Raw genomic sequence first — 25,601 nt, forward strand, 5'->3', positions numbered from 1 at the left:
TGTGTAGGATTTCAAGGGTATGTGTATTCACCGAAAATGATTGTATATGACCCCCACAACTAAAAATAATTTTTTTAGAACAATTCGAAAATTTTTTTTTCACCGAAAAATTTTTCGGTCAATATGGAATTTTAAACGTTAATAACTTTTTAACAAAGCCTCAATCAACAAATTGGTGTTCTTGATTTTCGTCTTATTTTGGCCTCTAGAATTTCTCATCAAAATTTTTCCTAAGGGTGGCCGAGCAGCCTGTATATGTTCCTAATATTAAGTGGAGATACCCAATAATTTTAAAGATATAAACAATTAAAGTTATGAACCATACCTATATATCATTAGTATGGAGAGTAATCATCGAATTAGTGTTTGACAAGAGGAGAAGAGTTCCCGGTTCGATTCCCGTTCAGTTGCATATGTACTTTTTGCCATGTATATAAATGTAAGTATAAATAATCAAAAACATAAATGATAACAATAAATACTTCATTTAATATTTGAAGTAATGATTTACAAAAATATACAATTAATATATAGTGTTAAAACTTTCTTATAATATGGTCTATTTTGATACGCTTTAGCACTATATTAATTGTATATTTTTGAAAATCATTACTTTAAATATTAAATAAGATATATTTATTGTTATCATTATTTCTATTTCTATTCCATACATGGCAATTATACGCTCTATACTAATGATATGCACATAGGTATGGTTCATAATTTAACACATATCATTAGGGGGTTAGCAATAAATTAAGTTGGAAATCAAGAGTAATTAATAATTGTAAGATAGTGAAGTTATAGTTGTCACAAGTTTAGAACTAAACTGTAACAATCTAAGAATTCTACGCAACCTATAAGGGAAAAGTATACTATAGAAGTGAATCTCTTTTTTTATTGAATCGGTTATCGCGATTATTGCATGATTCTCGAGGTTTTACTGTACTATTTTGTCATGTTTCTAATACACGCGTAAATGCAAGTCAATTTTAATACGAGCAGAGGATGCAGAAAACAAGAGAATAGTAATTAATATTTTTATGCCGTTATTACGGTATCAATAAATTTAACGTTACAAATCTTGTAAACTGGAAGACGCATCTTGATTATTTTGAGTAGGTAATAGATAATAGTATACATGATTTATTAACACGATTTCTATAATAGCTGTCTTTTGACACATTTATATTTGGAAACAATTATTAATGCGAATTATGTTATTTTTAATATCATTTTATCGAGGAAAAATGATGTAACTTAGAAAATAATTTGCAGTTCAAATTTAAAAATTAGAAATACTGTTAAAGAAGTAGATAGCGTAATGTATGTTTTTTTAAGTTATTACTTATCACTAGAAAATTGTAAACTATAGTATATATAATGCACGACGTACAACAAAAGAATACTTAAAATTGATTAATATTTTATAATTGATATTACTTTGCAAAAAATACTTCGATATTTACACAGATATATTATAAATCAGCTTTATTACGACTTTGTTGTAAAACTTCGGTGCTCTGTTCTTTTCATTAACAAATTCACTCTCCGAGAAAATTCCGAGAAAATGAATATGGAGTGCAACGAGAAGGAACAATTTTTATAACTGAAATACAGTTACTTTCTTCCAGGAATTCAGAATCCATAAAAATGCTTTTCCCGTAATATTAATAAATAACAATAACCGTTAAAACAGTACCATTTAAAATAAGGAAAATTATCACGTTTATATGAACTATTACGCTAGTCAATCTTTTAAATAATAATTTATACTGTACGTAACAAAATAATCAAAGTTTTTTCAGTTTACTGAATGTTAGACGTTTAACATCTTTGCAAATTGTACTAAACTTAATTAATATTATTTATTATCGATTAAGGGAATGTTAATCTCTACTAATTTATTATTCCAACTACTGTAAATATCAATAAACCAATATAGATATTTTTTAGGTAGGAATAGTCCCATTGAAAAATACCCATGTCATGTGGTAATAATGTTTTACAATTACAATTATTATCAAATGTCAGAATCTAATGAATTTTCATTTATGTAACAGTTTGATGGTCTCAATGTAATCGCTAAAACATAGTTGTGATTTCAAGCGATGAAAATAATCTACCAGTAATAGAATAATTAATTTGTTAAACAGTGTTATGTTACAAGTACGTAAATGAAGTTTGCCTAGGATGTAGTTTTAAGAAAGATGTGTACTAACGTGTAGATCGGTCCTACAAACTGGCAATAACTATTTGTGAAGTAATAAAACGGTTAGTAATTTGAGAGATATATGCGATCGGTAGTATTAGTCTGGTAAAATCGTTGGTCATTAATTAATCGTGGTTACTTACGGATCGGATCGTTTGCGTTTTACGTCAACCGGTGCAAGGTTCTTGCATTTGGTTACGTGTACTTCGAATGTTAAATGTTTATAATCGTATTGCAAAGCGAACTCGACTTCCCCTGTGACGACGACCGAGCGACAGCACCGTCCCTCACCAGCCCCGCTATAAACCGACGCCATTGAATCTGAACGTGCCTAAAAAATTAACAGTAAATACACAAATACATTATAGAAACCAATTTGACAACGGTTTATTCTTCTACTTGTAAATCTATTAATTTAATGCGAAACGGAACACCGTTATTTTTTTGAAAAATTAAATATTTTTAATTTGTGACTCGTTGAGTTTGCAAGATAGAAAAGCAACAGCTCTGACCATAATAAGTGTAATTACAGACTTTCGTTCTCGTTAATTAAATCGATTCTTTCTTCAACATCGTTTATAATTTATTTTTCCATTATTACGGCCTACAGTAATGATTCTTAAGATGAACATCGCTCCGGGGTTGGAACGTTCATCTTTCGTACAGCGGAGGCGAAATTCGACACCAGCAGATCGTTTCTTAAATGTCGTCTTTCACGTTTCACTGGTTCTAAGGGGGATTTCCCCAGTTGGGAGGGATAGAAACGTTCAACTTACGAATCACGTCGGTATTTCAGTTCATTTTGAGAATCATTACAAGATCGCGGATTTATTTACTAATAGATTCTTTATTTTTATTTTTACGGGCTCTTCATTTTTATTAATAGACTTTTTATTCTTATTTTTATAGACTCTTTATTTTTATTAATACAATTAATGAAATGTGAGCTTTGTAGAGGGTTGTTTCAACCCCTAAATATAATAAATCGTATCTTACTTTAAATATTTTTTACATTTTTGAATGCTTCACTGGCTCCAAGAGGGATTCCCCCAGTTGGGAGGGATAGAACACGTTCAATTTACGAATCACGACTGTATTTGTGTTCATTTTAAGAATTATTACAAGATCGCGGATTTATTTAATCATAGACTCTTTATTTTTATTAATGGAAGATTTTTACGGATTCTTTACTTTTGTTAATAGAATTAATGAAATGTGAGCTTTGTAGAGGATTGTTTCAACCTCTAAATATAATAAATCGTATCTTACTTTAAGTATTTCTTATATTTTTACATATTAAGTTCATTCTATAAAATTTATTATGTATTTTAGGAATTGTATTCTTAATCTAGAAGTTGTTACATTTTAATGAACTAAATTAAAAATATTTTTTTGAAATAGAACTTTAAATTGATTTATATTAAATAATGAATATTGAATAATCTTAGATGCAATTATAATAATATCAATGTATCACTGATGAGTAGATATCTTTATGCAAATTCATAGTTTTATTAATAGAATTAATGAAATATAGGCTTTGTAGAGGATTGTCTCAACCCCCAAATATAATAAATCGTATCTTACTTTAAGTATTTTTTACATTTGTGCATGCTCCACTGGCTCCAGGGGGATTCCCCCAGTTGGGAGCGACAGAAACGTTCAATTTACGAATCACGACTGTATTTGTGTTCATTTTAAGAATTATTACAAGATCGCGGATTTATTTAATCATAGACACTTTATTTTTATTAATGGAAGATTTTTACGGTTTCTTTACTTTTGTTAATAGAATTAATGAAATATGAACTTTGGAGAGGGATGTCTCAACCCCCAAATATAATAAATCGTATCATACTTTAAGTATTTCTTATATTTTTGCATGCTTCACTGGCTGCAGGGGGGATTCCCTCAGTTGAGGGCGATAGAAACATTCAATTTACGAATCACGTCTGTATTTGTGTTCATTTTAAGAATCATTGCAAAACTGCAAATCTTTATGCAAATTCATATTTTTATTAATAGAATTAATGACATGGGAGCTTCGTAGAGGGTTTTTTCAACCCCTAAATATAATAAATCGTATCTTACTTTAAGTATTTCTTATATTTTTACATATTAAGTTCATTCTATAAAATTTATTATGTATTTTAGGAATTGTATTATCAATTTAGAGGATGTTACATTTTAATGAAATTAAAAATACTTTTTTGAAATAGAACTTTAAATTGATTTATATTAAATAAAGAATATTGAATAATCTTAGATGCAATTATAATAATATCAATATGTCACTGATGAGTAAATATCTTTATGCAAATTCATATTTTTATTAATAGAATTAATGACATGGGAGCTTCGTAAAGGGTTTTTTCAACCCCTAAATATAATAAATTGTATCTTACTTTAAGTATTTCTTATATTTTTGCATATTAAGTGCATTCTATAGTTTTTCGTGAACAGAAATTTCCCATAAATGCATAAATCGTCACTGTACCGTGCAAGTTGACAATTAGCAAATACTTACTCCAAGACTGGACAAAGACGCACGAGTCGCGAGATGCCCGGAGTGCAATCCGGGCTCTATGTCGTCTACGTCGATTACAGTGTGACTAGAGCCTGTCCTTGATCCTGTGCCAATAATCGGAGTGCTGCACGCTTCTGATAAGCTACTTCCGTCATCTGCGACAAAAAAAGCACAAGATAATCGAGTACGATAATCTGACGCGTTAATGGCGAAGTAATTACTAAAATTACGATCCTGAACTTCACTTTGAGTTTATAAAACCGTAGGTACACATATAAATTCTATCTTTGCATCATCGAAACACGAAACTGCACGCTTTTTTTATTTTACGAAATTATTCGTTACACATAAAACCATTATTTAAATCGAAATGAAAATACAAATGTGTTAGACAGTATATAAAGGATTTGATATTTGATAGAAAAGATAGATAATCTTTAGTGTAGCGAATCGTTAGAAACCTGCCTAAAATTTGTTTATTTATATTATATTACTTTGCTAGTAACGTATGATATATCCTGTTACTCTATTAATACTTGTTAAAACGTGAGTTAATCGACTTGTACCGTTCTTAACACCGTTCCTCAGATTCGTTTTAACTTTTTTGATTTGACACTTGGGGAATATAGGATTCCGTATCTCCGATGAGGAGTACGACCACGTTCGTTGTTCCTTTTTCCTTATCTGACACGTGGAAAATGTCTCGGAAAGGGAGAACGATTCCCAGGCTTTATCAAATTTTTCCGTTTCATTCTTTCCTGCGTCCACTTTCGAAACCACTAGCAAGCTAGTGTCCACGGATTCAACATTATCCGCAGCGGTGGCCGTCGAAGAACTTTTGCTACTTATCGACGACACGTCCAACTCCTTCGTATCTTGGATGTATTCTTTCATTTTCAGATCTTGCATCGTTTCGTTCAGCGACTCGTCATTTTTCAACACTTTTGCTCGCGACAAGTTTTCGTGGGTTCGTATCTTCGAGCAGCAGGGACAGCAGAAATCTGGCAACCAGCGAAAAACTATATGTCGCGCCATATCTCTTTCTTTGGTCCAAATCTTCTTCGATTCTCCTCGGGCACTCTTCTCAGCCGCAGATTCCTTATTCGAAATTTTCTTTCGTGAAAATTCGCGTTGGGCGTCAGGGAAAACGAGCCTCTAGTTAAACGAAATAACAATCGAGATCCGTGAGTCGATAGAAGTTCGTTAAACGCGCCCCTTTCGTGTCCATCGAACGTGCCAATTCCACGGAAGCAATTTTGGCGTAGTTTCCGACTGGCGATTAACACCTCATCGAAACGCGTGCATGGCACTGCTGAAAGGATGCAAACCGAGGCGAAACCTTTGTGATACTGACGAGTTTCATGGTCGTTTCTGGTAATCTGCAGAGGGGAACGTGAGCAACGATAAAGTTCGTTCGTCGACGACTGTTGTTAAGATACGATAGCCCGAACGAAAATCGTAACGTGTGTGGGTAAAAATTTGTCTCTGTACAATTGTAACGTAATTTTCGTTCTTTCCTCTTAACCCTGGGTGTGGCACACTAGGGACTTTCACGACCCAAGTAACATTTTTTTTGTAAATAAATAAAAAATTAGTTATTTGTAAAGTAGCATCGATGGATGTCTCACAGTATTACAGTTAGGTTTAATAATATTAAAACCAACACTGTCGCTAAAATTATTTTTCATTAAAAAAAGGCATAGAAAAAGTTAAAGCAGATCTTGTTTGGAGGTTGTAAGTAATACTTTAAAGAAGCTATTAACAGATAAATTTTTGAACATCATATTAAAATATAATAGAATTTCATTATTAATTTTATGTATATTGAAAAGACAGTGTTTGTGAACATCCTCAATGCTATATAATATTAAGTGCAAATACTGGACATAAATAAATATTAAAACTGTTTGAAATAATAATTTGAATTATTTTGACCATAGAAAATCCAAACAGAAATAGAAATAGGTGTTAAAGAAGTATAAAATTTAATACCTTGACAAAAACTAGTATTTTGCTCTTAATCCTGGTATGACACACTAGGGACTTTCATGGCCCTAGTAACATTTTTTTGTAAATGAATAAAACGTAGTTATTTTACGAGATTACCAATTTTAACGCAATTTCAATGTCATTTTTCACTGGTTTTAAACATTTTTTGTACAAATTATTCTAATTTATGAAACATTTCACGTCACGTTTATGATTTATTTTTAAACGAACATATTCGTTCGGATTATTTAATATATAAATAAAACTAACATATATCAGTTGCAATCAAATTTCCTAAATTCTCTTCAAACATATAAATATTTTAAATATTTTAGCAGCTGTAGCCTGTCAAAGTTGAGTTTGACAAAAATATCTTCAAACTACTGTTAAATATATAAATGTATATTAGTTTATTTATTAAACTAAAAATTATGACACCTATTTATTTTGTGTTTCTTTTATTTACGATCGATGCGTAATATCGTTAACAAGCTCACTGTCTGGTCTCTCAGCGGCGTATCCAATAGCACGGTGATATGACCCATGTACGGGTCATAGACAGCGAACGTGTTGAAGTATAATTATTACTACTAACATAATACGAAATATTGTCACTCAGAAATAACGCTGAAAATATATTTACCTCCATGACATACTCCATTAAATGTGTTAATAACATAATGATATAACATTATTTATAAGAATATTACTTCTCAGTGATATCAAAATAAGAATAATTAAAGTGTCTTTTGCGGTAAAATAGAATGATGTTTGATTGTTTATATAGATGTTTTTAGTATGGTATTTAGAATATCAATGCAATTTTTATGAACAAGTGCGAGAAATGTGTGCCAAGGTAAATGCTTGTAGGAACTTCGAGAGAGAAAGATGCCTTTCGTAACTCGTTTGTTTTATGTTTCACATTCGCCAGTTGTTTTAAAAGTAACTACGTTAAATATTACGCGAATTTAATAAAATTACAAATTTTCAAGCAGCAAACTAAACCAAAATCTGTTTTTAATGAACATTTATTACTTTGTTTTATCATGGTTGCAGATTGTTCGTAATAAAGAAAATGTATACAGAAACTGTCAGCAAGTAACGTCAATGATATTGAATCTGCAACTAGTATTAATAGCAGTGATTTAAGTATTCTTTGATTAATCACACAGCAAACGGAAGACATTATGAATATACTCGCAGTAATTATATAAAATTTGTGTTATATGCAGTCTGTAAAAATAAGTTTTTACAAAAGTTGTTCGATATTTTTCCACAGATGAAATAGTAGGAAAGATTTGATGGTCAAGTTAATCATTTTGAATACAACTCTCTTTTATTTATAATATGATAGTAATTGTTAAAACAAATCTGCCACATTAACACATTAATGACGGGGCATTTTTCTTAAAACTTTCCTATACGATGATTTTAATGAAATAGAATTCCTTCGACATGTGTATACTAAAAATGTAATAAATATTTTTGTAATTAATATAGTTTATTAAAATTTTCAGCAGCTATTTGTGGATAATAGAATTTTTTTTTTGCGTTGTCGGAGAAATTTCTAAAAAAATATACATTTGTCGTAAAACGAGAATACTCGTTTCCCGTCGGTAATGTGTTAATTTAGCTTCGTTAAAAAATTTAGAGTTGGATCGTCCCTTCCTTTGACTCGTTAACCCTACTTCGTCATAGAAGTGAAACAATATGTCTCTAAAAGTAGAAAAAAAATTTCTTCACAAATCAAGCGACATATATTGCTTCAGAGATAAGAAAAAAATAAGAATAAAATGAAGTAGCATTTTCTACATTTCTGTATCAGTATAATTCAATTAATTAACAAACTTCAAATTTAAATTTAATTTTTTAAATATAAAATTACAGCCCTATTAAGGTTGAAAATAATTCATTTATTTGAAATTAAATTATATTTGCGACAGAAGAATTTTCGATTAAAAATACAGTATAGAGGAAGCCTGAGATATCCTGAATTTTTACATGAAATTTATCTGTTGTTAATGGGAAATTTTTAGGTTTTACTGCTGTAAAAATTCTATCAAGATTAGGTATTAATATTGCAGCTTTTATGTAATGGCAACTCTCATATATATTTTAATAAAATTACGATTATTACATGGCGATCATATTATATTTTTCTATGAAACATGAATATTCTATACTGAATAAATAATTACCCAAAACAAATACACGTAGTTTCATTATACAGGATGTTCGGCCACCCCTGAGAAAAATTTTAATGGTGGATTCTAGAGGTCAAAATAAGACAAAAATCAAGAATACCAATTTGTTGATGGAGGCTTTGTTAAAAAGTTATTAACGTTTAAAGTTCCGACCGTTCTGAATTTTTTTCTAGAAACTGGGTAGGATTTCGGAGGTATGTCTATTCACCAAAAATTATGGTAATTGACCCCCGCAACCAAAAATAATTTTTCCAAAACGATTTGAAATTTTTTTTTTTCGTCGAAAAATTTCACACCTCGAATTTTTTTCTAGAAAGTGGGTAGGATTTCGGGAGTATGTATATCCACCAAAAATTATGGTAATTGACCCCTGCAACGGAAAATAATTTTTTTAGAATGATTTGAAATTTTTTAGCTTCGCCGAAAAATTTCACCACCTACTAGAATTTTTTTTTCGAAAGTGGGTAGGAATTTGGAGGCATGTGTATTCCCCAAAAATAATTGTAATTGATCCCCGCAACGGAAAATAATTTTTTTAGAACGATTTGAAATTTTTTAATTTCGTCCAAAAATTTCTGCACCTACCCTCTGTCGATTTTTCTTGAAAAGTCGTTTTCGATTTTTAATAAATTTGTTTAACGTTGTATGGAAACGTTGTCTAATACTCTTTGGTAGGTATCGATGAGCTCTACTTCATAAATAAATTTTAATGAGATACACTCACTACTGTAGGAGTTATGGCCGTTTAAAAATCGATCTCTTTTATGGTGTTTTTTTCATTTTACGAGGTCAAGGAACAAGTTTTCCAATATTTTTACAATTTCTACGTATTCTTCACTAAAATACGTGTTGTTTGCATTTTGAAACATTGAAATCCTCCAATCCGTTCAGAAGTTATGCTTTTTTAAAGATACACATGAAATTTTGGGGATACATTTCTGCCACATATTAGATTTTCGGTAAGGAATTTTTTTCTCGAAGATGCATAGGATTTCAGGAATAAGTGTAATGACCAAAAATAGTTGTAATTGACCCCCGCAACCGAAAATAATTTTTCTAGAACGATTCGAAATTTTTTAATTTAATTGTTAATAACTTTTTAATGAAGTCTACATTAAAATTTTTTCCAGGGGTGTCTTATTATAAAAGAAAATAAAATACACTAATTTGAGGTTGAGTTCAAGGTAACATGGAAAAAATACTATTATTAGTTACTATTAATTACTATTATATACTATTATTTAAATATAAAATTACAGCTCTATTAAGGTTGAAAGCAATTCTTTTGTTTGAAATCTAATTATATTTGCGACAGAAGAGGCGGATGTACGTTGAATAGAATAGATAAAATTCGCTGCGTGGAACCACAGAGCCACGAAAAGACTAACCGAGTACCGTACTAGTTAATTAAGTTATTAAAGCTGTAAATTAAATCGTATTCGTCGCGAATTAATGCGTCTCCGCAAGGAAAACACATTCTGTTCTCCGATCGCGTAATTCCCCGTAGAGCGAAGTGGCTGGAAATGGTAGCTCGCGTTATTCGAGTGAACCTGCGGCGCTTGAACACCGATGCGTGGAAATGCGTGTGGCGTGAACACCCACACGCATCCACACGGTCGAGCAAATAGTATAAGTACCGTACTTGGAGTACACACGAGCCACGTAAGCGAGCGAAAGTCTTACCGACTTCTGCTTAATTGACATTGGAACGTAATTTTCAACTATGCATCGATATATGTCGATGAGTTTCCAAGAGAAATTTTTCATGAACTCGTTATGGATTCTCGACTAGTTATTTCACGCTTTTACGTTCGGACCCGAATCCCAACAATAGATCGTTCGATTATTTTACTCCTGACGAGGATACATTAGTTCCAGTGTTAATATAAAGTGGATAGCAACGTAACTTTCTACATTGAATGTTGCAGAATCGTGTAATCGATATTCCAGAAAGTTATAAAGGTATATCAATGCACGATCGACGTTACTGTACAACTTTGACCTCATCGTTTGAAATCGTATTAAAACAGTAGAGAATAAAAATTTAAAGATATTTTAAAGTTTTGTAATTCATAGTTTATCGTTTCCTCAATTCTGCAATAGTAAACAAGTATAATAATAAGAAATTATATAAGAATAATGATAATTCACAGCTCAGAAAAATAATAAGAAAATCGTGATAAATTCATAAAATAATAAGTAACTGAAAAATTATGTTATTTTTTAACACATTTAATGCACTTAATTTTTTTCTGAATACTCTGAGTAAACATTTTTATCGCAAATATTTACCCTTAGATTTGTAATTGTTAATCTCAAATAAATTAAATCCTCTATACTGTAACTATTGAATAATAAATTTGAAAGTTACAACTGCAGTCGATTATCGACTAGCCAATTGTTTAGAAAAGTAATTTAAACAATATGTAGTGTCAATTCGGAGAATTTTTTTGTTAAAATTTTGCATTTTTTGGGAATTCCCCGAAAAATTTTATCCTAAAAATGTCATAATACTATGAAATTAGAGTCTTTTAGACTCTTGTATACCTTTGTGTTATTTTTATAGTTTTTTTGAATATTTTTTATTTGTGAAATAGTAAATTATTTAAAAATTTATTTTTAAACATCTTATCGTTGGTCTTCAAAAGCTGCAAAAAGAATAACTCTGCTAAACTATTTTTTCGACTACTTTTATCGCTACAAAAACAAAAATGAGTCAAAAAGTCTCTATTATACCGTTAAAGGTTAAATTGAGACGATTAGAATCGATGCAGCATGAAATCGAACTCCTAAGAATCGATCTATTGAAAATCGATTTACATCATCGTTCAACACACTATCTATTATTATCGAAAATTTCGAAATCTTCCAAACAAATTTGCATTTTTCTAATTTATATTTAAGATATGACAAATAAAACAATTAATAATTAAGAAAGTTGCATCTGTCACCAATACTAGTGCAGATTAAATATAGCGAATATACAGGGTGTTCGGCCACCTCTCGAAAAAATTTTAATATGGGATTCTAGAGGCTAAAATAAGACGAAAATAAAGAATACCAATTTGTTGATGGACGCCTCGTTAAAAAGTTATTAACAATTAAATTCAAAAATTTCAAATCGTTCTGGAAAAATTATTTTCAGTTGCGGGGGTCAATTACAATCATTTTTGGTCATTACATATACCCTCGAAATCCTAACCATTGTCGAGAAAAAAAATGTTTACCGAAAATCTAATGTGAGGCCAGAAATGTATCCCCAAAATTTCATGTGTATCTTTAAAACGTCATAACTTCTGAACGGATTGGACGATTTTGATATTTCAAAAAGCAATCAACGCGTATTTTAGTGAAGAACATGTAGAAATTCTAAAAATATTGGAAAACTTGTTCCTTGATTCCGTAAAATGAGAAAAACACCATAAAAGTGGTCGAATTTTCAAACGGCCATAACTCCTATAATAGTGAGTGTATCTCATTAAAATTTATTTCTGAAGTAGAGCTCATCGATACCTACCAAAAAGTATTAGACAACGTTTCCATAGAACGTCAAAAAAATTTATTAAAAATCAAAAACGACTTTTCAAGAAAAATCAAGAGGGGGTAGGTGCAAAAATTTTTGGACGACATTAAAAAATTTCAAATCATTCTAAAAAAATTATTTTCCGTTGCGGGGATCAATTACAATTATTTTTGGGGAATACACATGCCTCCAAATTCCTACCCACTTTCGAAAAAAAAATTCTAGTAGGTGGTGAAATTTTTCGGCGAAGCTAAAAAATTTCAAATCATTCTAAAAAAATTATTTTCCGTTGCAGGGGTCAATTACCATAATTTTTGGTGGATATACATACTCCCGAAATCCTACCCACTTTCTAGAAAAAAATTCGAGGTGTGAAATTTTTCGACGAAAAAAAAAAATTTCAAATCGTTTTGGAAAAATTATTTTTGGTTGCAGGGGTCAATTACAATCATTTTTGGTGAATAGACATACCCCCGAAATCCTACCCACTTTCTAGAAAAAAATTCAAATTCAAGTCATTCTGAAAAAATTATTCTCGGTTGCGGAGCTCAATTACAATTATTTTTGGTGAATAGACATAACCCCGAAATCCTACCCACTTTCTAGAAAAAAATTCGAGAAAGTGTGAAAATTTGCGACGGAAAAAAAATTTCAAATCGTTTTGGAAAAATTATTTTCGGTTGCGGGGGTCAATTACAATCATTTTTGGTGAATAGACATACCCTCGAAATCTTGTGCATTTTCGAGAAAAAAATTCAGTAAGGGCGGAGCTTTAAATGTTAATAACTTTTTAACGAAGCTTCCATTATCAAATTTGTATTCTTGATTTTCGTCTTATTTTGGCGTCTAGAATCTCCCATTAAAATTTTTCCCAGGAGTGGCCGAACACTGTTATATTATCTGTTCAATTTTCCTTTTACCACAGAATTGTATACCTTTTTAAAAAATTATAACTTTGCAACTCTTAATTATTTTAGTAATTTTATGACCAAATCTCTGGAGGTCTTATCAGTAACGAAACCAGTGGGAAATTTGGAAATTGTAAATCGTGTCTTACGATGAAATATTTAAATTTTTTACGTAACTATAAGTCTCGTTAAAAAGTGCAACAGTGGAAATTTTCATTCATGCTGTAGTTTGTGTCTATCTCAGCATAACACTCAGGTTAGTTTCGAATTTGTAAATAATTGATGGGAAGAAGTTTCGGAATACAGCGAAACAGCGCGTGATTTCTGTTGAACGCGTGCACTGGCTTTTTAGTTAGTCTTGCACCGATTTACTTTTACTTTTGCAAACGTTGCACACCTACCGATTAAATCAGCTCTCTCGAACGAAGAAACGGAACGTTTTGCCATCAACAAACACGTTGACTCGTTGTTATCAAAATTACTCTATCGAAGCAGCGATCTGTTTTAACGAGAAAGATAATAATCGCGATAGAAATACACCTTTCAAGTGAAAACTTTTCAACATTTGGACTATTCATGTTGTAATATCGTTGACCTTGATATTTCGGAGAATTTACACTTTTCCAAGTAATTGCTAATTAAGTTTCAAGTTTGGAGGTGAATTTAATGGTATTTGAGTTAAATGTAAACTGCTGTACGTAAAAGAGTCAGAAAACACGAGCACTGAAAATATTATGACTAATAAATAAAGATATAATTTATAACAACTTTAATTTATTATTATTGAATAAGTATAGTCGAGATTAATAAATGATAGCAATTTTATAAGAATCTCAACTGAAGTTGAACGAATATCGTCCAATAAAATTACTATAATATTACGCTATTTGGATAACAGTAAACGAATAGCTTTGAGAAGCAATGGCGCGGAACGAACTGTTTTTACGCGTGGCAGTATTTTTCTAGATGTCAACACAGTTCGTGAAGCTAGTTATACGACAAATAATGTCTATCTATAATCAGAATAATTTATTAACAACAACGGTTCAACAATAAGTGTTCAATTTCAATTTTTATTCAATTTCAAAAATTTTATTGTTCAAGTTCAGAATTCGAGGAATTTAGATAAAATCGGAAGATTATAATTTAGTTTCTCTTCTCGAACTGTTCTTAGACTGTTGTAAATACAGATGAAAAATACTGTTTAGTAAATTATGTTATAGTTTTGGATAATATTTTAATTGCTCCTTTTTGATTTAACACTAGATTTAGGAATATTAAAATGAGCGTTTCATTTAATTAGGTTATGTATATATATTAAGACATCGACCAAATTCAACGTATAAATTGCTAAAAAAAATAATATTTAAGATGTAGACTTAAATATGAAATTTGGAATACGTAAATCAAGTGTTAAAAAATTGACTTAATATTAATATCAGACGATTCTTATCAATAATATTTTTGGTTATGTGTTAAACATGGTAAACTTTTTAGTTATGTGTTAAAATTAATTTATTTAACTGAATTTTATTTTCTAATAAACGTAAATAAAATTAATGTGAGTTGAATAAATCCTAGGGATTGAATTTAAAATTTCCATTAATTTATTTAACTGTATTTTAATTTTTGATAAACGTAAATAAAATTAATGTGAGTTGAATAAATCCTAGGGATTGAATTTAAGATTTACATTAATTTATTTAACTGAATTTTAATTTCTAATAAACGTAAATAAAATTAATGTGGGTTGAATAAATCCTAGGGATTGAATTTAAAATTTACATTAATTTATTCAACTGAATTTTAATTTCTAATAAACGTAAATAAAATTAATGTGAGTTGAATAAATCCTAGGGATTGAATCTAAGATTTACATTAATTTATTTAACTGAATTTTAATTTCTAATAAACGTAAATAAAATTAATGTGAGTTGAATAAATCCTAGGGATTGAATCTAAGATTTACATTAATTTATTTAACTGAATTTTATTTTCTAATAAACGTAAATAAAATTAATGTGAGTTGTATAAATCCTAGGGATTGAATTTAAGATTTAGATTAATTTATTTAACTGAATTTTATTTTCTAATAAACGTAAATAAAATTAATGTGAGTTGAATAAATCCTAGGGATTGAATTTAAGATTATCATTAATTTATTTAACTGAATTTTAATTTCTAATAAACGTAAATAAAATTAATGTGAGTTGAATAAATCCTAGGGATTGAATTTAAGATTTACATTAATTTATTTAACTGAATTTTATTTTCTAATAAACGTAAATAAAATTAATATGAGTTGAATAAATCCTAGGGATTGAATTTAAGATTTAGATTAATTTATTTAACTGAATTTTAATTTTTGATAAATTTAAATAAAATTAATGTGAGTTGAAGAAATCCTAGGGATTGAATTTAAGATTTACATTAATTTATTTAACTGAATTTTAATTTCTAATAAACGTAAATAAAATTGATGTGAGTTGAATAAATCCTAGGGATTGAATTTAAGATTTACATTAATTTATTCAACTGAATTTTAATTTTTGATAAATTTAAATAAAATTAATGTGAGTTGAAGAAATCCTAGGGATTGACGAGAGGTGTCATTGTCATGGAACAGACTCCATTACAGTTACAATGATGTTTTCTTAGTACAGGTGCACGTAATTTATTAAGTTGTTGAGTACAAATGTAGCTGTACCATCTGATTGTGCTTTGCAAATTCAAATGGGAGCATACAAGTCGAGTCACGGTAAAAGCTTCTTTACATGGAATTCTAGTCTCGTACAACGTATGAATTGATTATCTTGCGTTATCGATCGAACTCTGTATTTAGGATTATCGATATGATACGCAATGGTCGCTTTAAGTAAGAACTTGTTCGTGGAGTGGACAAAACCGTTCATTTTACTACCTTCAGCATTTCTCAGAACTACACAGTTACTCGTAGAATTCTACACTATGATTAGATTCTTTGCTATGTATAGTGTATTTAGATTTAATTCTATATAAAACGTATTCGAAGTTTTATTTCGTCTCTTTTTCATCTTTGATGATAAATTTTCTGACATTATTGAGGATAAAAAGATTGTCAGTATTGTCGTTCATTTTGAATTTCATCGATTGTGAATCATCGACATCGAGTCTACTTCAAGATTTGTTGATAACAATTTTCTTATTATTAGGATATCGATACTTGCTTCGTTCGTTTGAGTCATTCGTGTTTTCATCGTTCGATCGATCGTTACGATCTATGACGTCGAATCTTACGATCCTCGAGGTGTCACAATGAGTTTTTACAATTCCTGGGTCGATGATATGAAATCTCATAACCGCAAGTTTATCAATATCGAATATCATGACCCTGTGACGTCGATATCGAACCGCTTGTCTGCGAAGGTTATCGACAATAGTAATGTCATACGTTGGATCAGTTATAAAACTTTTGGGTCAAGGATATTCTAGCACATTTAAATGGTTCGGAAGGTGGAAAATGATTCATACGTACAATGCAATAATGTTAACTAATTAAAACATGATTATTTTCCTTCTTTGCTGTGAACCCTGCTATGATACACTAGGGACTTTCATGATCCTAGTAACATTACTTTTGTAAAGAAATAAAAAGTAATTATTTTATGAGTTTTAACGATTCTAATGCAATTTCAATGACATTTTTCACTGGTTTTAAACATTTTTCATAGAAATTATTCTAACTTGTGAATCATTCTACATACTAGGGACTTTCATGATCCTAGTAACATTATTTTTGTAAAAAAATAAAAAGTGATTATTTGATGAGTTTTAACAATTTTAATGCAATTTCAATGACATTTTTCACTGACTAAACATTTTTCATAGAAATTATTCTAACTTGTGAAACATTCTACCCCTTGTCCTACGATTTATTTTTAAACGAACATAGTCATTCGAACCATTTAATATGTAAGTAAAACTAACATATCAGTTGCAATTAAATTCAAAATTTAAATATTTTGTCAACTATAGCCTGTCGAAGTTGACTCTGGCAAAAACACTTTAAAACTACTGTTAAATATATAAATGTATATTAGTTTATTAATTAAAGTAAAAATTATGATACCTATTTATTTTGCGTTTGTTTTATTTACAATCGATACGTAATATCGTTCAAGTATAATTATTACTCTGAATCATGATCTAATCAACTAATATATACGAAAGCAATATTGTTTTTGTAAATAAATAAAAAGTGGTTATTTCATGAGATTACCATCAATCTGTAAACACAATCGAGTACTGATATACAGGGTGTCTCGAGTATCGATGGTACAATCGAGAAGAGGACGATTTTATATGAAAATCTAAATCGAAAATAAAAAATAAAATTTGTTCACTTAAGTATTTTTATATTGTATATAATAGAGTGTTACTATTTACATTTATATATAAATTACAAATTTATTAAACCCAATCTAATAGACTAATATGCTTCAAAAAGTTTGCTACATTGGAACATGACTCTCCATTTTTTAGAGCTTCTTTTGTGCATCCATTTATTCGATTTTTATCATTATTTTTAATTATTTAATTGAACATACTAAATACGCAGTGAACAAATATACTAAAAGTAAATGTCTTGACAGTTTTCTTTTTTGGTTAATTTTTATTAACGTTGCTTCAACTTCAAAGGCCATAATCACAGTTACTATTTACATTTATATATAAATTACAAATTTATTAAACCCAATCTAATAGACTAATATGCTTCAAAAAGTTTGCTACATTGGAACATAACTCTCCATTTTTTAGAGCTTCCTTTGTGCATCCATTTATTCCATACAAATTTTTATCATTATTTTTAATCATTTAATTGAACATACTAAATACACATCGACCATACACATATTAAACAAATAAATTTACATTAATTTTTGACGATTTTATACAGAATTTTCCGATATACTTTTACGACCTTCTGCAAATGATTAATAGTTCCGAGACGCGTTTAAAGTAACTGCTCAAGTAAATTCCGTGGTTACCTCTTTACGACTAAAAAACCGAGGAATAATGTTAGGCAACAACGTAAGTAAAATTTGATTGATAAACGTTGCGTGCATTCAATGAATGGAAAAAAAAGAACAACGCAAGAAGATTATGCCTTCTGCTCGTCAGCGAGGTACCGTTCCTTGATAACGCAAAAAAGTGACACGCATTTCAAAAGCCGTCGACAACAGCCTGTTGAATATGTCCGCCGACTTTCCAAGTAACGTTATAGTAAGTGCAGCGCCTAGTTTTCCGCTCCTAACAATAAATTACGCCTCAAACTTTGTCGTTGTTCGCCGGTACATATTTAATTAGTATAGATTGTGTTTCCGAATGTTTCGTTAATTATGCTTCTACGAGTTCTACTATTTACATTTTCTCAAATTTTTCAATATTTCACGGAGTTTTAAAGCCTCCAACCTTTGAGGGGCCTCAGTTTTTTTGGAATAATAAAATAAATGTTTACAAGTACCTGACGAATAAAATTTTGATTTTGATTTTCTCTTTTCAAGGTGTATATTTGACAGTTCCTCGTATGTTTTCCTAGCTTTACGAAGCAATTGAATATGACGATTTTATTCTGTAATTTTGCTGCTTAATCGTCGTCGCTTATGATAATTTTTTATTTATTTCAACTCTTCCATAGATGCTGACAAAAATTCTGTTTCCAATATTGATATTTGGATTTACGTCACTATTATTGCTCTGTACGTAAGTAAATATTCGCCCCCAAAAAAGCAATAACTCGATGAAAAGCAAATATAAATTCTTGGAACAGAAAAACCATCATAGTAGAGGGTAGAAATTCTACAAAAATACATGGAGAGAATTTTTCAACTAAAAATGCAATATAGAGGAAGCCTGGGATAACCTGAATTTTTACATGAAATTTATCTGTTGTTATTGGGGAATTCTCAGGTTTTATTGTTGTAAAAATCCTACTAAGATTAGATATTAATATTGCAGCTTTTATATAATTGCAACTCTTATATATTATAATAAAATTGCGTTTATTGCGTGGTGATCATATATTTTTCTTTGAAACATGAATATATCTGTACTAAATAAATAATTATTCAAAACAAATACAAGTAGTTTCATTAAATGAGACGTCTTATAAAAAAAATAAAATATATTAATTTGAGGTTGAGTTTGAAGTAATATTGAAAGGAAACTACTATTAGTTACTATTAATTACTATTAATTACTATTAATTACTATTATATACTATTATTTAAATATGAAATTAGAGCCCTATTAAGGTTGAAAACAATTCTTTTATTTGAAATCTAATTATACTTGCGACGGAAGAAGCAGAGTACATTGAAAAGAATAGATAAAATTCGCTGCCTGGGACAACCTAAATTTTTACGTGAAATTTATCTATTGTTATTGGGGAATTCTCAGGTTTTATTGTTGTAAAAATTCTACCAAGATTAGGCATTAATATTGTAGCTTTTATGCAATTGCGACTCTCATATATTATAGTAAAATCCCGATTATTGCGTGGCAATCATATATTTTTCTTTGAAACTTGAATATGTCTATACTAAATAAATAATTATTCAAAGTAAATGTACGTAGTTTCATGAAATAGAGCCTCTAATCATAAAAAAAGACAAAATATACTAATTTGAGGTTGTGTTCAAGGTAACATTGAAAAAATATTACTATTGCATTTAACCAACTGTCGCGGACTATACATAATAGAAATTAAATGATAATTGGATATCTAATATTGTAGCTTTTATTTAATTGCAACTCTCATATATTACAGTAAAATCGCGATTATTGCATGGCGATCATATTATATTTTTGTATGAAACGTCTATACTAAATAAATAATTACCCAAAACAAATGCATGAAGTTTTATGAAATAAGGCGTCTTATTATAAAAAAGAATAAAATACAGTAATTTGAGGTTGAGTTCAATGTGAGTAATATTGAAAAAATACTATTATTTCATTTAATCAAGTGTCGAGAACTGTGTATAGTAGAAAATAAATGATATTTGGATGTCTAATATTGTAGCCTTTATTTAATTGCAACTCTCATATATTACAGTAAAAGCGCGATTATTGCATGGCGATTATATTATATTTTTGTATGAAACGTCTATACTAAATAAATAATTACCCAAAACAAATGCATGTAGTTTCATGCAATGGGGCGTCTTATTATAAAAAAGAATAAAATACAGTAATTTGAGGTTGAGTTTAATGTGAGTAATATTGAAAAAATACTATTATTTCATTTAACCAAGTGTCGAGAACTGTGTATAGTAGAAAATAAATGATAATTGGATGTCTAATATTGTAGTTTTTATCTAATTGCAATTCTGATACAGTATAATTCGTGGCAATTATATATTTTTCTTTGAAACATGAATATGTCTGTACGATATAAATAATTATTCAAAGTAAATGTACGTAGTTTCATGAAATAGAGCCTCTTATCATAAAAGAAAGACAAAATATACTAATTTAAGGTTGTGTTCAAGGTAACATTGAAGAAATACTACTATTGCGTTTAACCAACTGTCGCGGACTATACATAATAGAAATTAAATTATAATTGGATTTCTAATATTGTAGATTTTATTTAATTGCAACTCTCACATATTACAGTAAAAGCGCGATTATTGCATGGCGATTATATTATATTTTTGTATGAAACGTCTATACTAAATAAATAATTACCCAAAACAAATGCATGTAGTTTCATGCAATGGGGCGTCTTATTATAAAAAAGAATAAAATACAGTAATTTGAGGTTGAGTTCAATGTGAGTAATATTGAAAAAATACTATTATTTCATTTAACCAAGTGTCGAGAACTGTGTATAGTAGAAAATAAATGATAATTGGATGTCTAATAGTGTAGCTTTTATCTAATTGCCATTCTTATACATTATAATTCGTGACAAACATATATTTGTCTTTGAAACTTGAATATGTCTATACTAAGTAAATAATTATTCAAAGCAAATGTACGTAGTTTCATGAAATAGAGCTTCTTATCATGAAAATAAGACAAAATATACTAATTTCAGGTTGTGTTCGGGGTCTTATTCAAAACATACTACTATTGCATTGAACCAAGTGTCGTGGACTATACATAATAGAAAATACACGATGTAGCTTGTATCTAATCGCAACTCTCAAATATTATAATAAAATTGCGATTACTGCATGGCGATCATATATTTTTCAATAAAACGTGAATATGTCTATATCAAACAAATGCACGTAGTTTCATCAAATAAGGCTTCTTATAATAAAAATAATAAAACACACTAATTTAAGGTTCAGGGTAATATTGGCTAAATACTATCGCGATTAATCAAGTGTCGCGTATTGTACGTAAGGTAATGGCCGCCGTTGTGTGTGAAACAGCATCGTCGCATCGAAGCACGTCGAGCTAACGAGCAAAAACGGAGGCATCGCGAGTGGTTCGGAAGCCACGTTGGTACACCTAAGCGCTGTGCTCGTATAATGCACGAGTCATGCCGCGAAACGTGTACAGCATTATTACGATACAGCTGCGGCGTACGTAGCTACGTACGCGGTGTAACGTTCGCCACGTATACCTGTTACGCTTCTGTAAAACGGCGATTGCGAGCGGGAAACCGCACAGCGTGCCTCCAACGTTACGACACGCGCTTAAACTTAATACCGAGCGGACCGGTCCGTAGTAGACATTCATTCCTCGCGACATCAAAATATTCTCGAACCTTTTTTTCTCCTCGTACGCGAGCTAGGAAACGCGAGCACGGAGAACGAACAACGGTACGTGCACGGCCAGCGTGTTCCTTTTCGAGAATTTCTCGAGAAACGTCGCGAGTTTTTCGTTTCTCTTATAGCAATTCTGAGGAAATTCAAATCTGGGGGAACTATCGTAAATTTGAATTATTTTTGGAAATGTATGTAATTCTGTTTCGTGTAGAATCATTAAGGAGGTATTGCTACCTAGACTGTCAATTTTACGGCCCTTTTTGTGATTTTTTTTTTAATGATAGGTAGGCTGTTTTGTACTGAGACTTTGTAGATGTATTTATTCATCTTATAAGCATGTAGAATATTTTTTTCATGGAGAAATATTAAAAATCGTGGGAATTATATTATAACTTTTTATTTAAAGGTTGAAGTATCTTCATAAGGAAGGTTGTAGTTATAGCAGAAATTAGGGAGAAGTCAAAATCCTGATAAATAAAGAAATGGCGACATTTCAAGTTTCGAATTTCTATTTTTTAATCGTTCTCTTGTCTTTAGCGTATTAAAAAAAATAGTAAAACTCAATATTTTTTTAAATCTCTAGTTCCAGCGATAAAGGCGTGTCTGCTGAATATTCTCTCCAAATTTGAAGTCAATCGGTCTGCTAGATCTTGAAATATCATATAAGCCAGTTTAAATGCGTTTTTTTAAACAAGGAGCTATAACTCTCGCAATTTTTAATATTTTTTAATGGAAAAAATACTGCACATACCTATAAGACGAATAAATATTTCTGCAAAATGTCAGTACAAAACAACCTACCTGTCGTTAAAAAAAAAATCACAAAGAAAGGCCAAAGAAATGACAGTCTAGACAACAATACTCCCATAAATAGTGTACGAGACACTCATATGTTAAGGAATGCATAAATATTCGTTGCTACTCTAACGCGTAAAGAATGACGAAAATATATGTTTTTTATTTTTCTAACTATGTAGCACCAAACGAAAATATCTGTAAAAATTGAGAATAATAGTATAATAGTAATGACGAGTCAGATTCTTGAGTTCTTGATGTCAAGTTTCACAATCATGAGGCTACTCACTCATCATCGAGTCTTATATATTAAAATCAACACATTTTTACATTTACGAGGTGTACAACAGTGTGTAACAAATCTATTCTTTTTCGTGGCTATTTCTTGTACGAACAAATTTAAACAAAATTAAATAGTATACGTTTGGGTTAAAATTAAAAAATTTTTATCTTTAAATTGAAGTATCTATTGAAAGATTTAGTAAAGTTAGAGGATCGTCTTTTTGTGTAAAAAATGATTAGTATATTACGAAATACGTATATGATTCCATTTAAAAAAGTAATATTAACAAAGTTGAAAAATATTTCTTTTCTCCGAATTGTTAATCGATAGTTTCCGAAGATACTCGACTGAGTCGATATAAGTAAGACATCTATAATCGAAAGTTTCTATTATCTTCACTAATTCCCTTAAGAATATTTTAATATTTCAATAAAGTTGGATCTTATACTTTTGGTCAGTAGTGTATAGTCATATATGTATGTAATAAGCACACACATAGCGCGACTCGATGCGTTGCTGGAACGCAGAGAATTATGCCAAGTATGCTGGCACAGCGAATTAACAGGATCGGTGTAAAGTTTGAACGAGTATCGGGACTGGATATATGTACATACTATTCGTTGTGACACCTGACTCGTTTTATTTCAGTCCGCGAAAGTTGTCGCGATCGTAACTGGCACTGGCGAGCTTGCAACATATTATTAAATTGCTGCAGGGATTTTCATGGATTCAGTATCCTGTGATAAATACAATCCTAAATTATGTGCATGCATGTCTTATTGTACCGATTATCTGAAATGTCCAATTAACATTTCTGAATTCTTTTATTTCCCAGTTTTGAAATACACTCCTTCAAAATGAAACAAAATGATAAAAAGATCGTCCATCAAATTCTAAGCGATCCTTGTAAGAAGGCTTTAATCTTCGAGTTCGAGATGGTTTTAACGAGTCATTGGTTATTCGATGGTCAACAATGGTTGGATTATGCTCATAGATGGTCTACTCGTATACGTCGTGTGTAGTTCTAAAAATGTAGATTTCCCACAAAATTTATTGACCATATAAAATAAAGTGAACTTAACTTCAAGATCCTTACCCTTCAAAATGGCTTCAACTTGTTCCAATGTCTTTTCTTTCTTCAAAAGAAAAATTTAGCATCGAACATATTGATTCGTACGAATTCTGTATTGTGCTAATCAATAGTTATAAATATTAAAATTTACGTATGTATATATCGAATACGAACATTTTGTTGAAGTCTGCTTCGTTGAAGAGCTGTGATTATAAAATAAGTAGCTTTTGTAAAAAGAATGGGGTTAATCCCATGACTGTTCTCCACATTGCGTATCTCACTGAATTTTCAAGAAACTTCTAAAATGCAATATTTAATAGTGAAATTATACTACAATTATTCGTATCATAACATGTAATAAATGTAGTATTCACGCGTAAAATGCAGAATCTGTTCTTTCTTTTAATCGTAGCTGAAACTATTCAAAGTGATAATGTTCGATTTTGATGAAATTTCGCATGATTGTAGAGCAATCAAAAATATCTAATACGTATTCTTTTTTGTCTCTTATTATACATGTTAAGGGAGTGGAAAACGCCGCCCAAAAACTGTATGGTTTAATATCTAAAAGAACAATTAGGGTATAAGAAGAAATGTGTCTATTACACAACATTTCTTCAAAATGTAACAAAATGTTAAGAAGATCGAAGGCTTTAATCTTCGATTTCGTGATGGTTTTAATGGGTCATTGAATGGTCAACAATAGCTGGATTATGGTCATAGATGGTTAATATTGAGGTTGACATCAAGGTCAGCGATCCAGTGAAGACCAAGGAACTGCAAAGAGGTAGGGCCAATGAAATACATTCACTATTGTAGGAGTTATAATACTATAATTTTTTTCTCGATAGTACGCAGGATTTCTAGGGTATGTGTATTCACCAAAAATGATTATAATTGACCCCCACATCTAAATATAATTTTTTCAGAATGATTTAAAACTTTTTATTTTCTCTGACTGCACCTACCCCCTATCGATTTTTCTTAAAAATTCGTTTTTGATTTTTAATAAATTTATTTGACGCTGTACGGGAATGTTGTATAATACTTTTTTGTAGGTATCCATGAGCTCTACCTCCTTCCTAAATTTCAATGAAATACATTCACTATTGCAGGAGTTATTGTCGATTGAAAATTGGACCATTTTTATAGAGGTTTTCTCATTTTACAGGGTTAAGGAACAATTTTTCGAACATTCTTAGAATTTATAGATATTCTTCATCAAAATACGTGTTTTTTGAATTTTGAAACATTGAAATCCTCCAATCCGTTCAGAAGTTACGGTGTTTTAAACATACGCATGAAATTTCAGGGGAATCAGAC

At 30.1% G+C, this 25,601-nt stretch overlaps 1 protein-coding gene across 4 annotated transcripts in view; it reads right to left on the minus strand.

Annotated features, from left to right (window-relative positions):
* Window positions 1-25,601, minus strand: part of LOC143347724 (uncharacterized) — a 137,401-nt gene that overhangs the window by 12,217 nt on the left and 99,583 nt on the right. For 2 of the 4 annotated variants that reach the window (XM_076777177.1, XM_076777175.1), the window contains exons 12-14: window positions 4,740-4,894; window positions 2,356-2,543; window positions 2,223-2,252 (exon numbers count right to left, since the gene is read on the minus strand). In XM_076777177.1, the coding sequence (XP_076633292.1) occupies window positions 2,223-2,252; window positions 2,356-2,543; window positions 4,740-4,894 (373 nt within the window). The remainder of the gene's footprint in view (window positions 1-2,222; window positions 2,253-2,355; window positions 2,544-4,739; window positions 4,895-25,601) is intronic. The other 2 variants (XM_076777178.1, XM_076777176.1) reach the window with 1 other exon arrangement.

This window comes from Colletes latitarsis, chromosome 11 (assembly GCF_051014445.1).
Source record: "Colletes latitarsis isolate SP2378_abdomen chromosome 11, iyColLati1, whole genome shotgun sequence".
NCBI classification, from domain to species: Eukaryota; Metazoa; Arthropoda; class Insecta; order Hymenoptera; family Colletidae; genus Colletes; species Colletes latitarsis.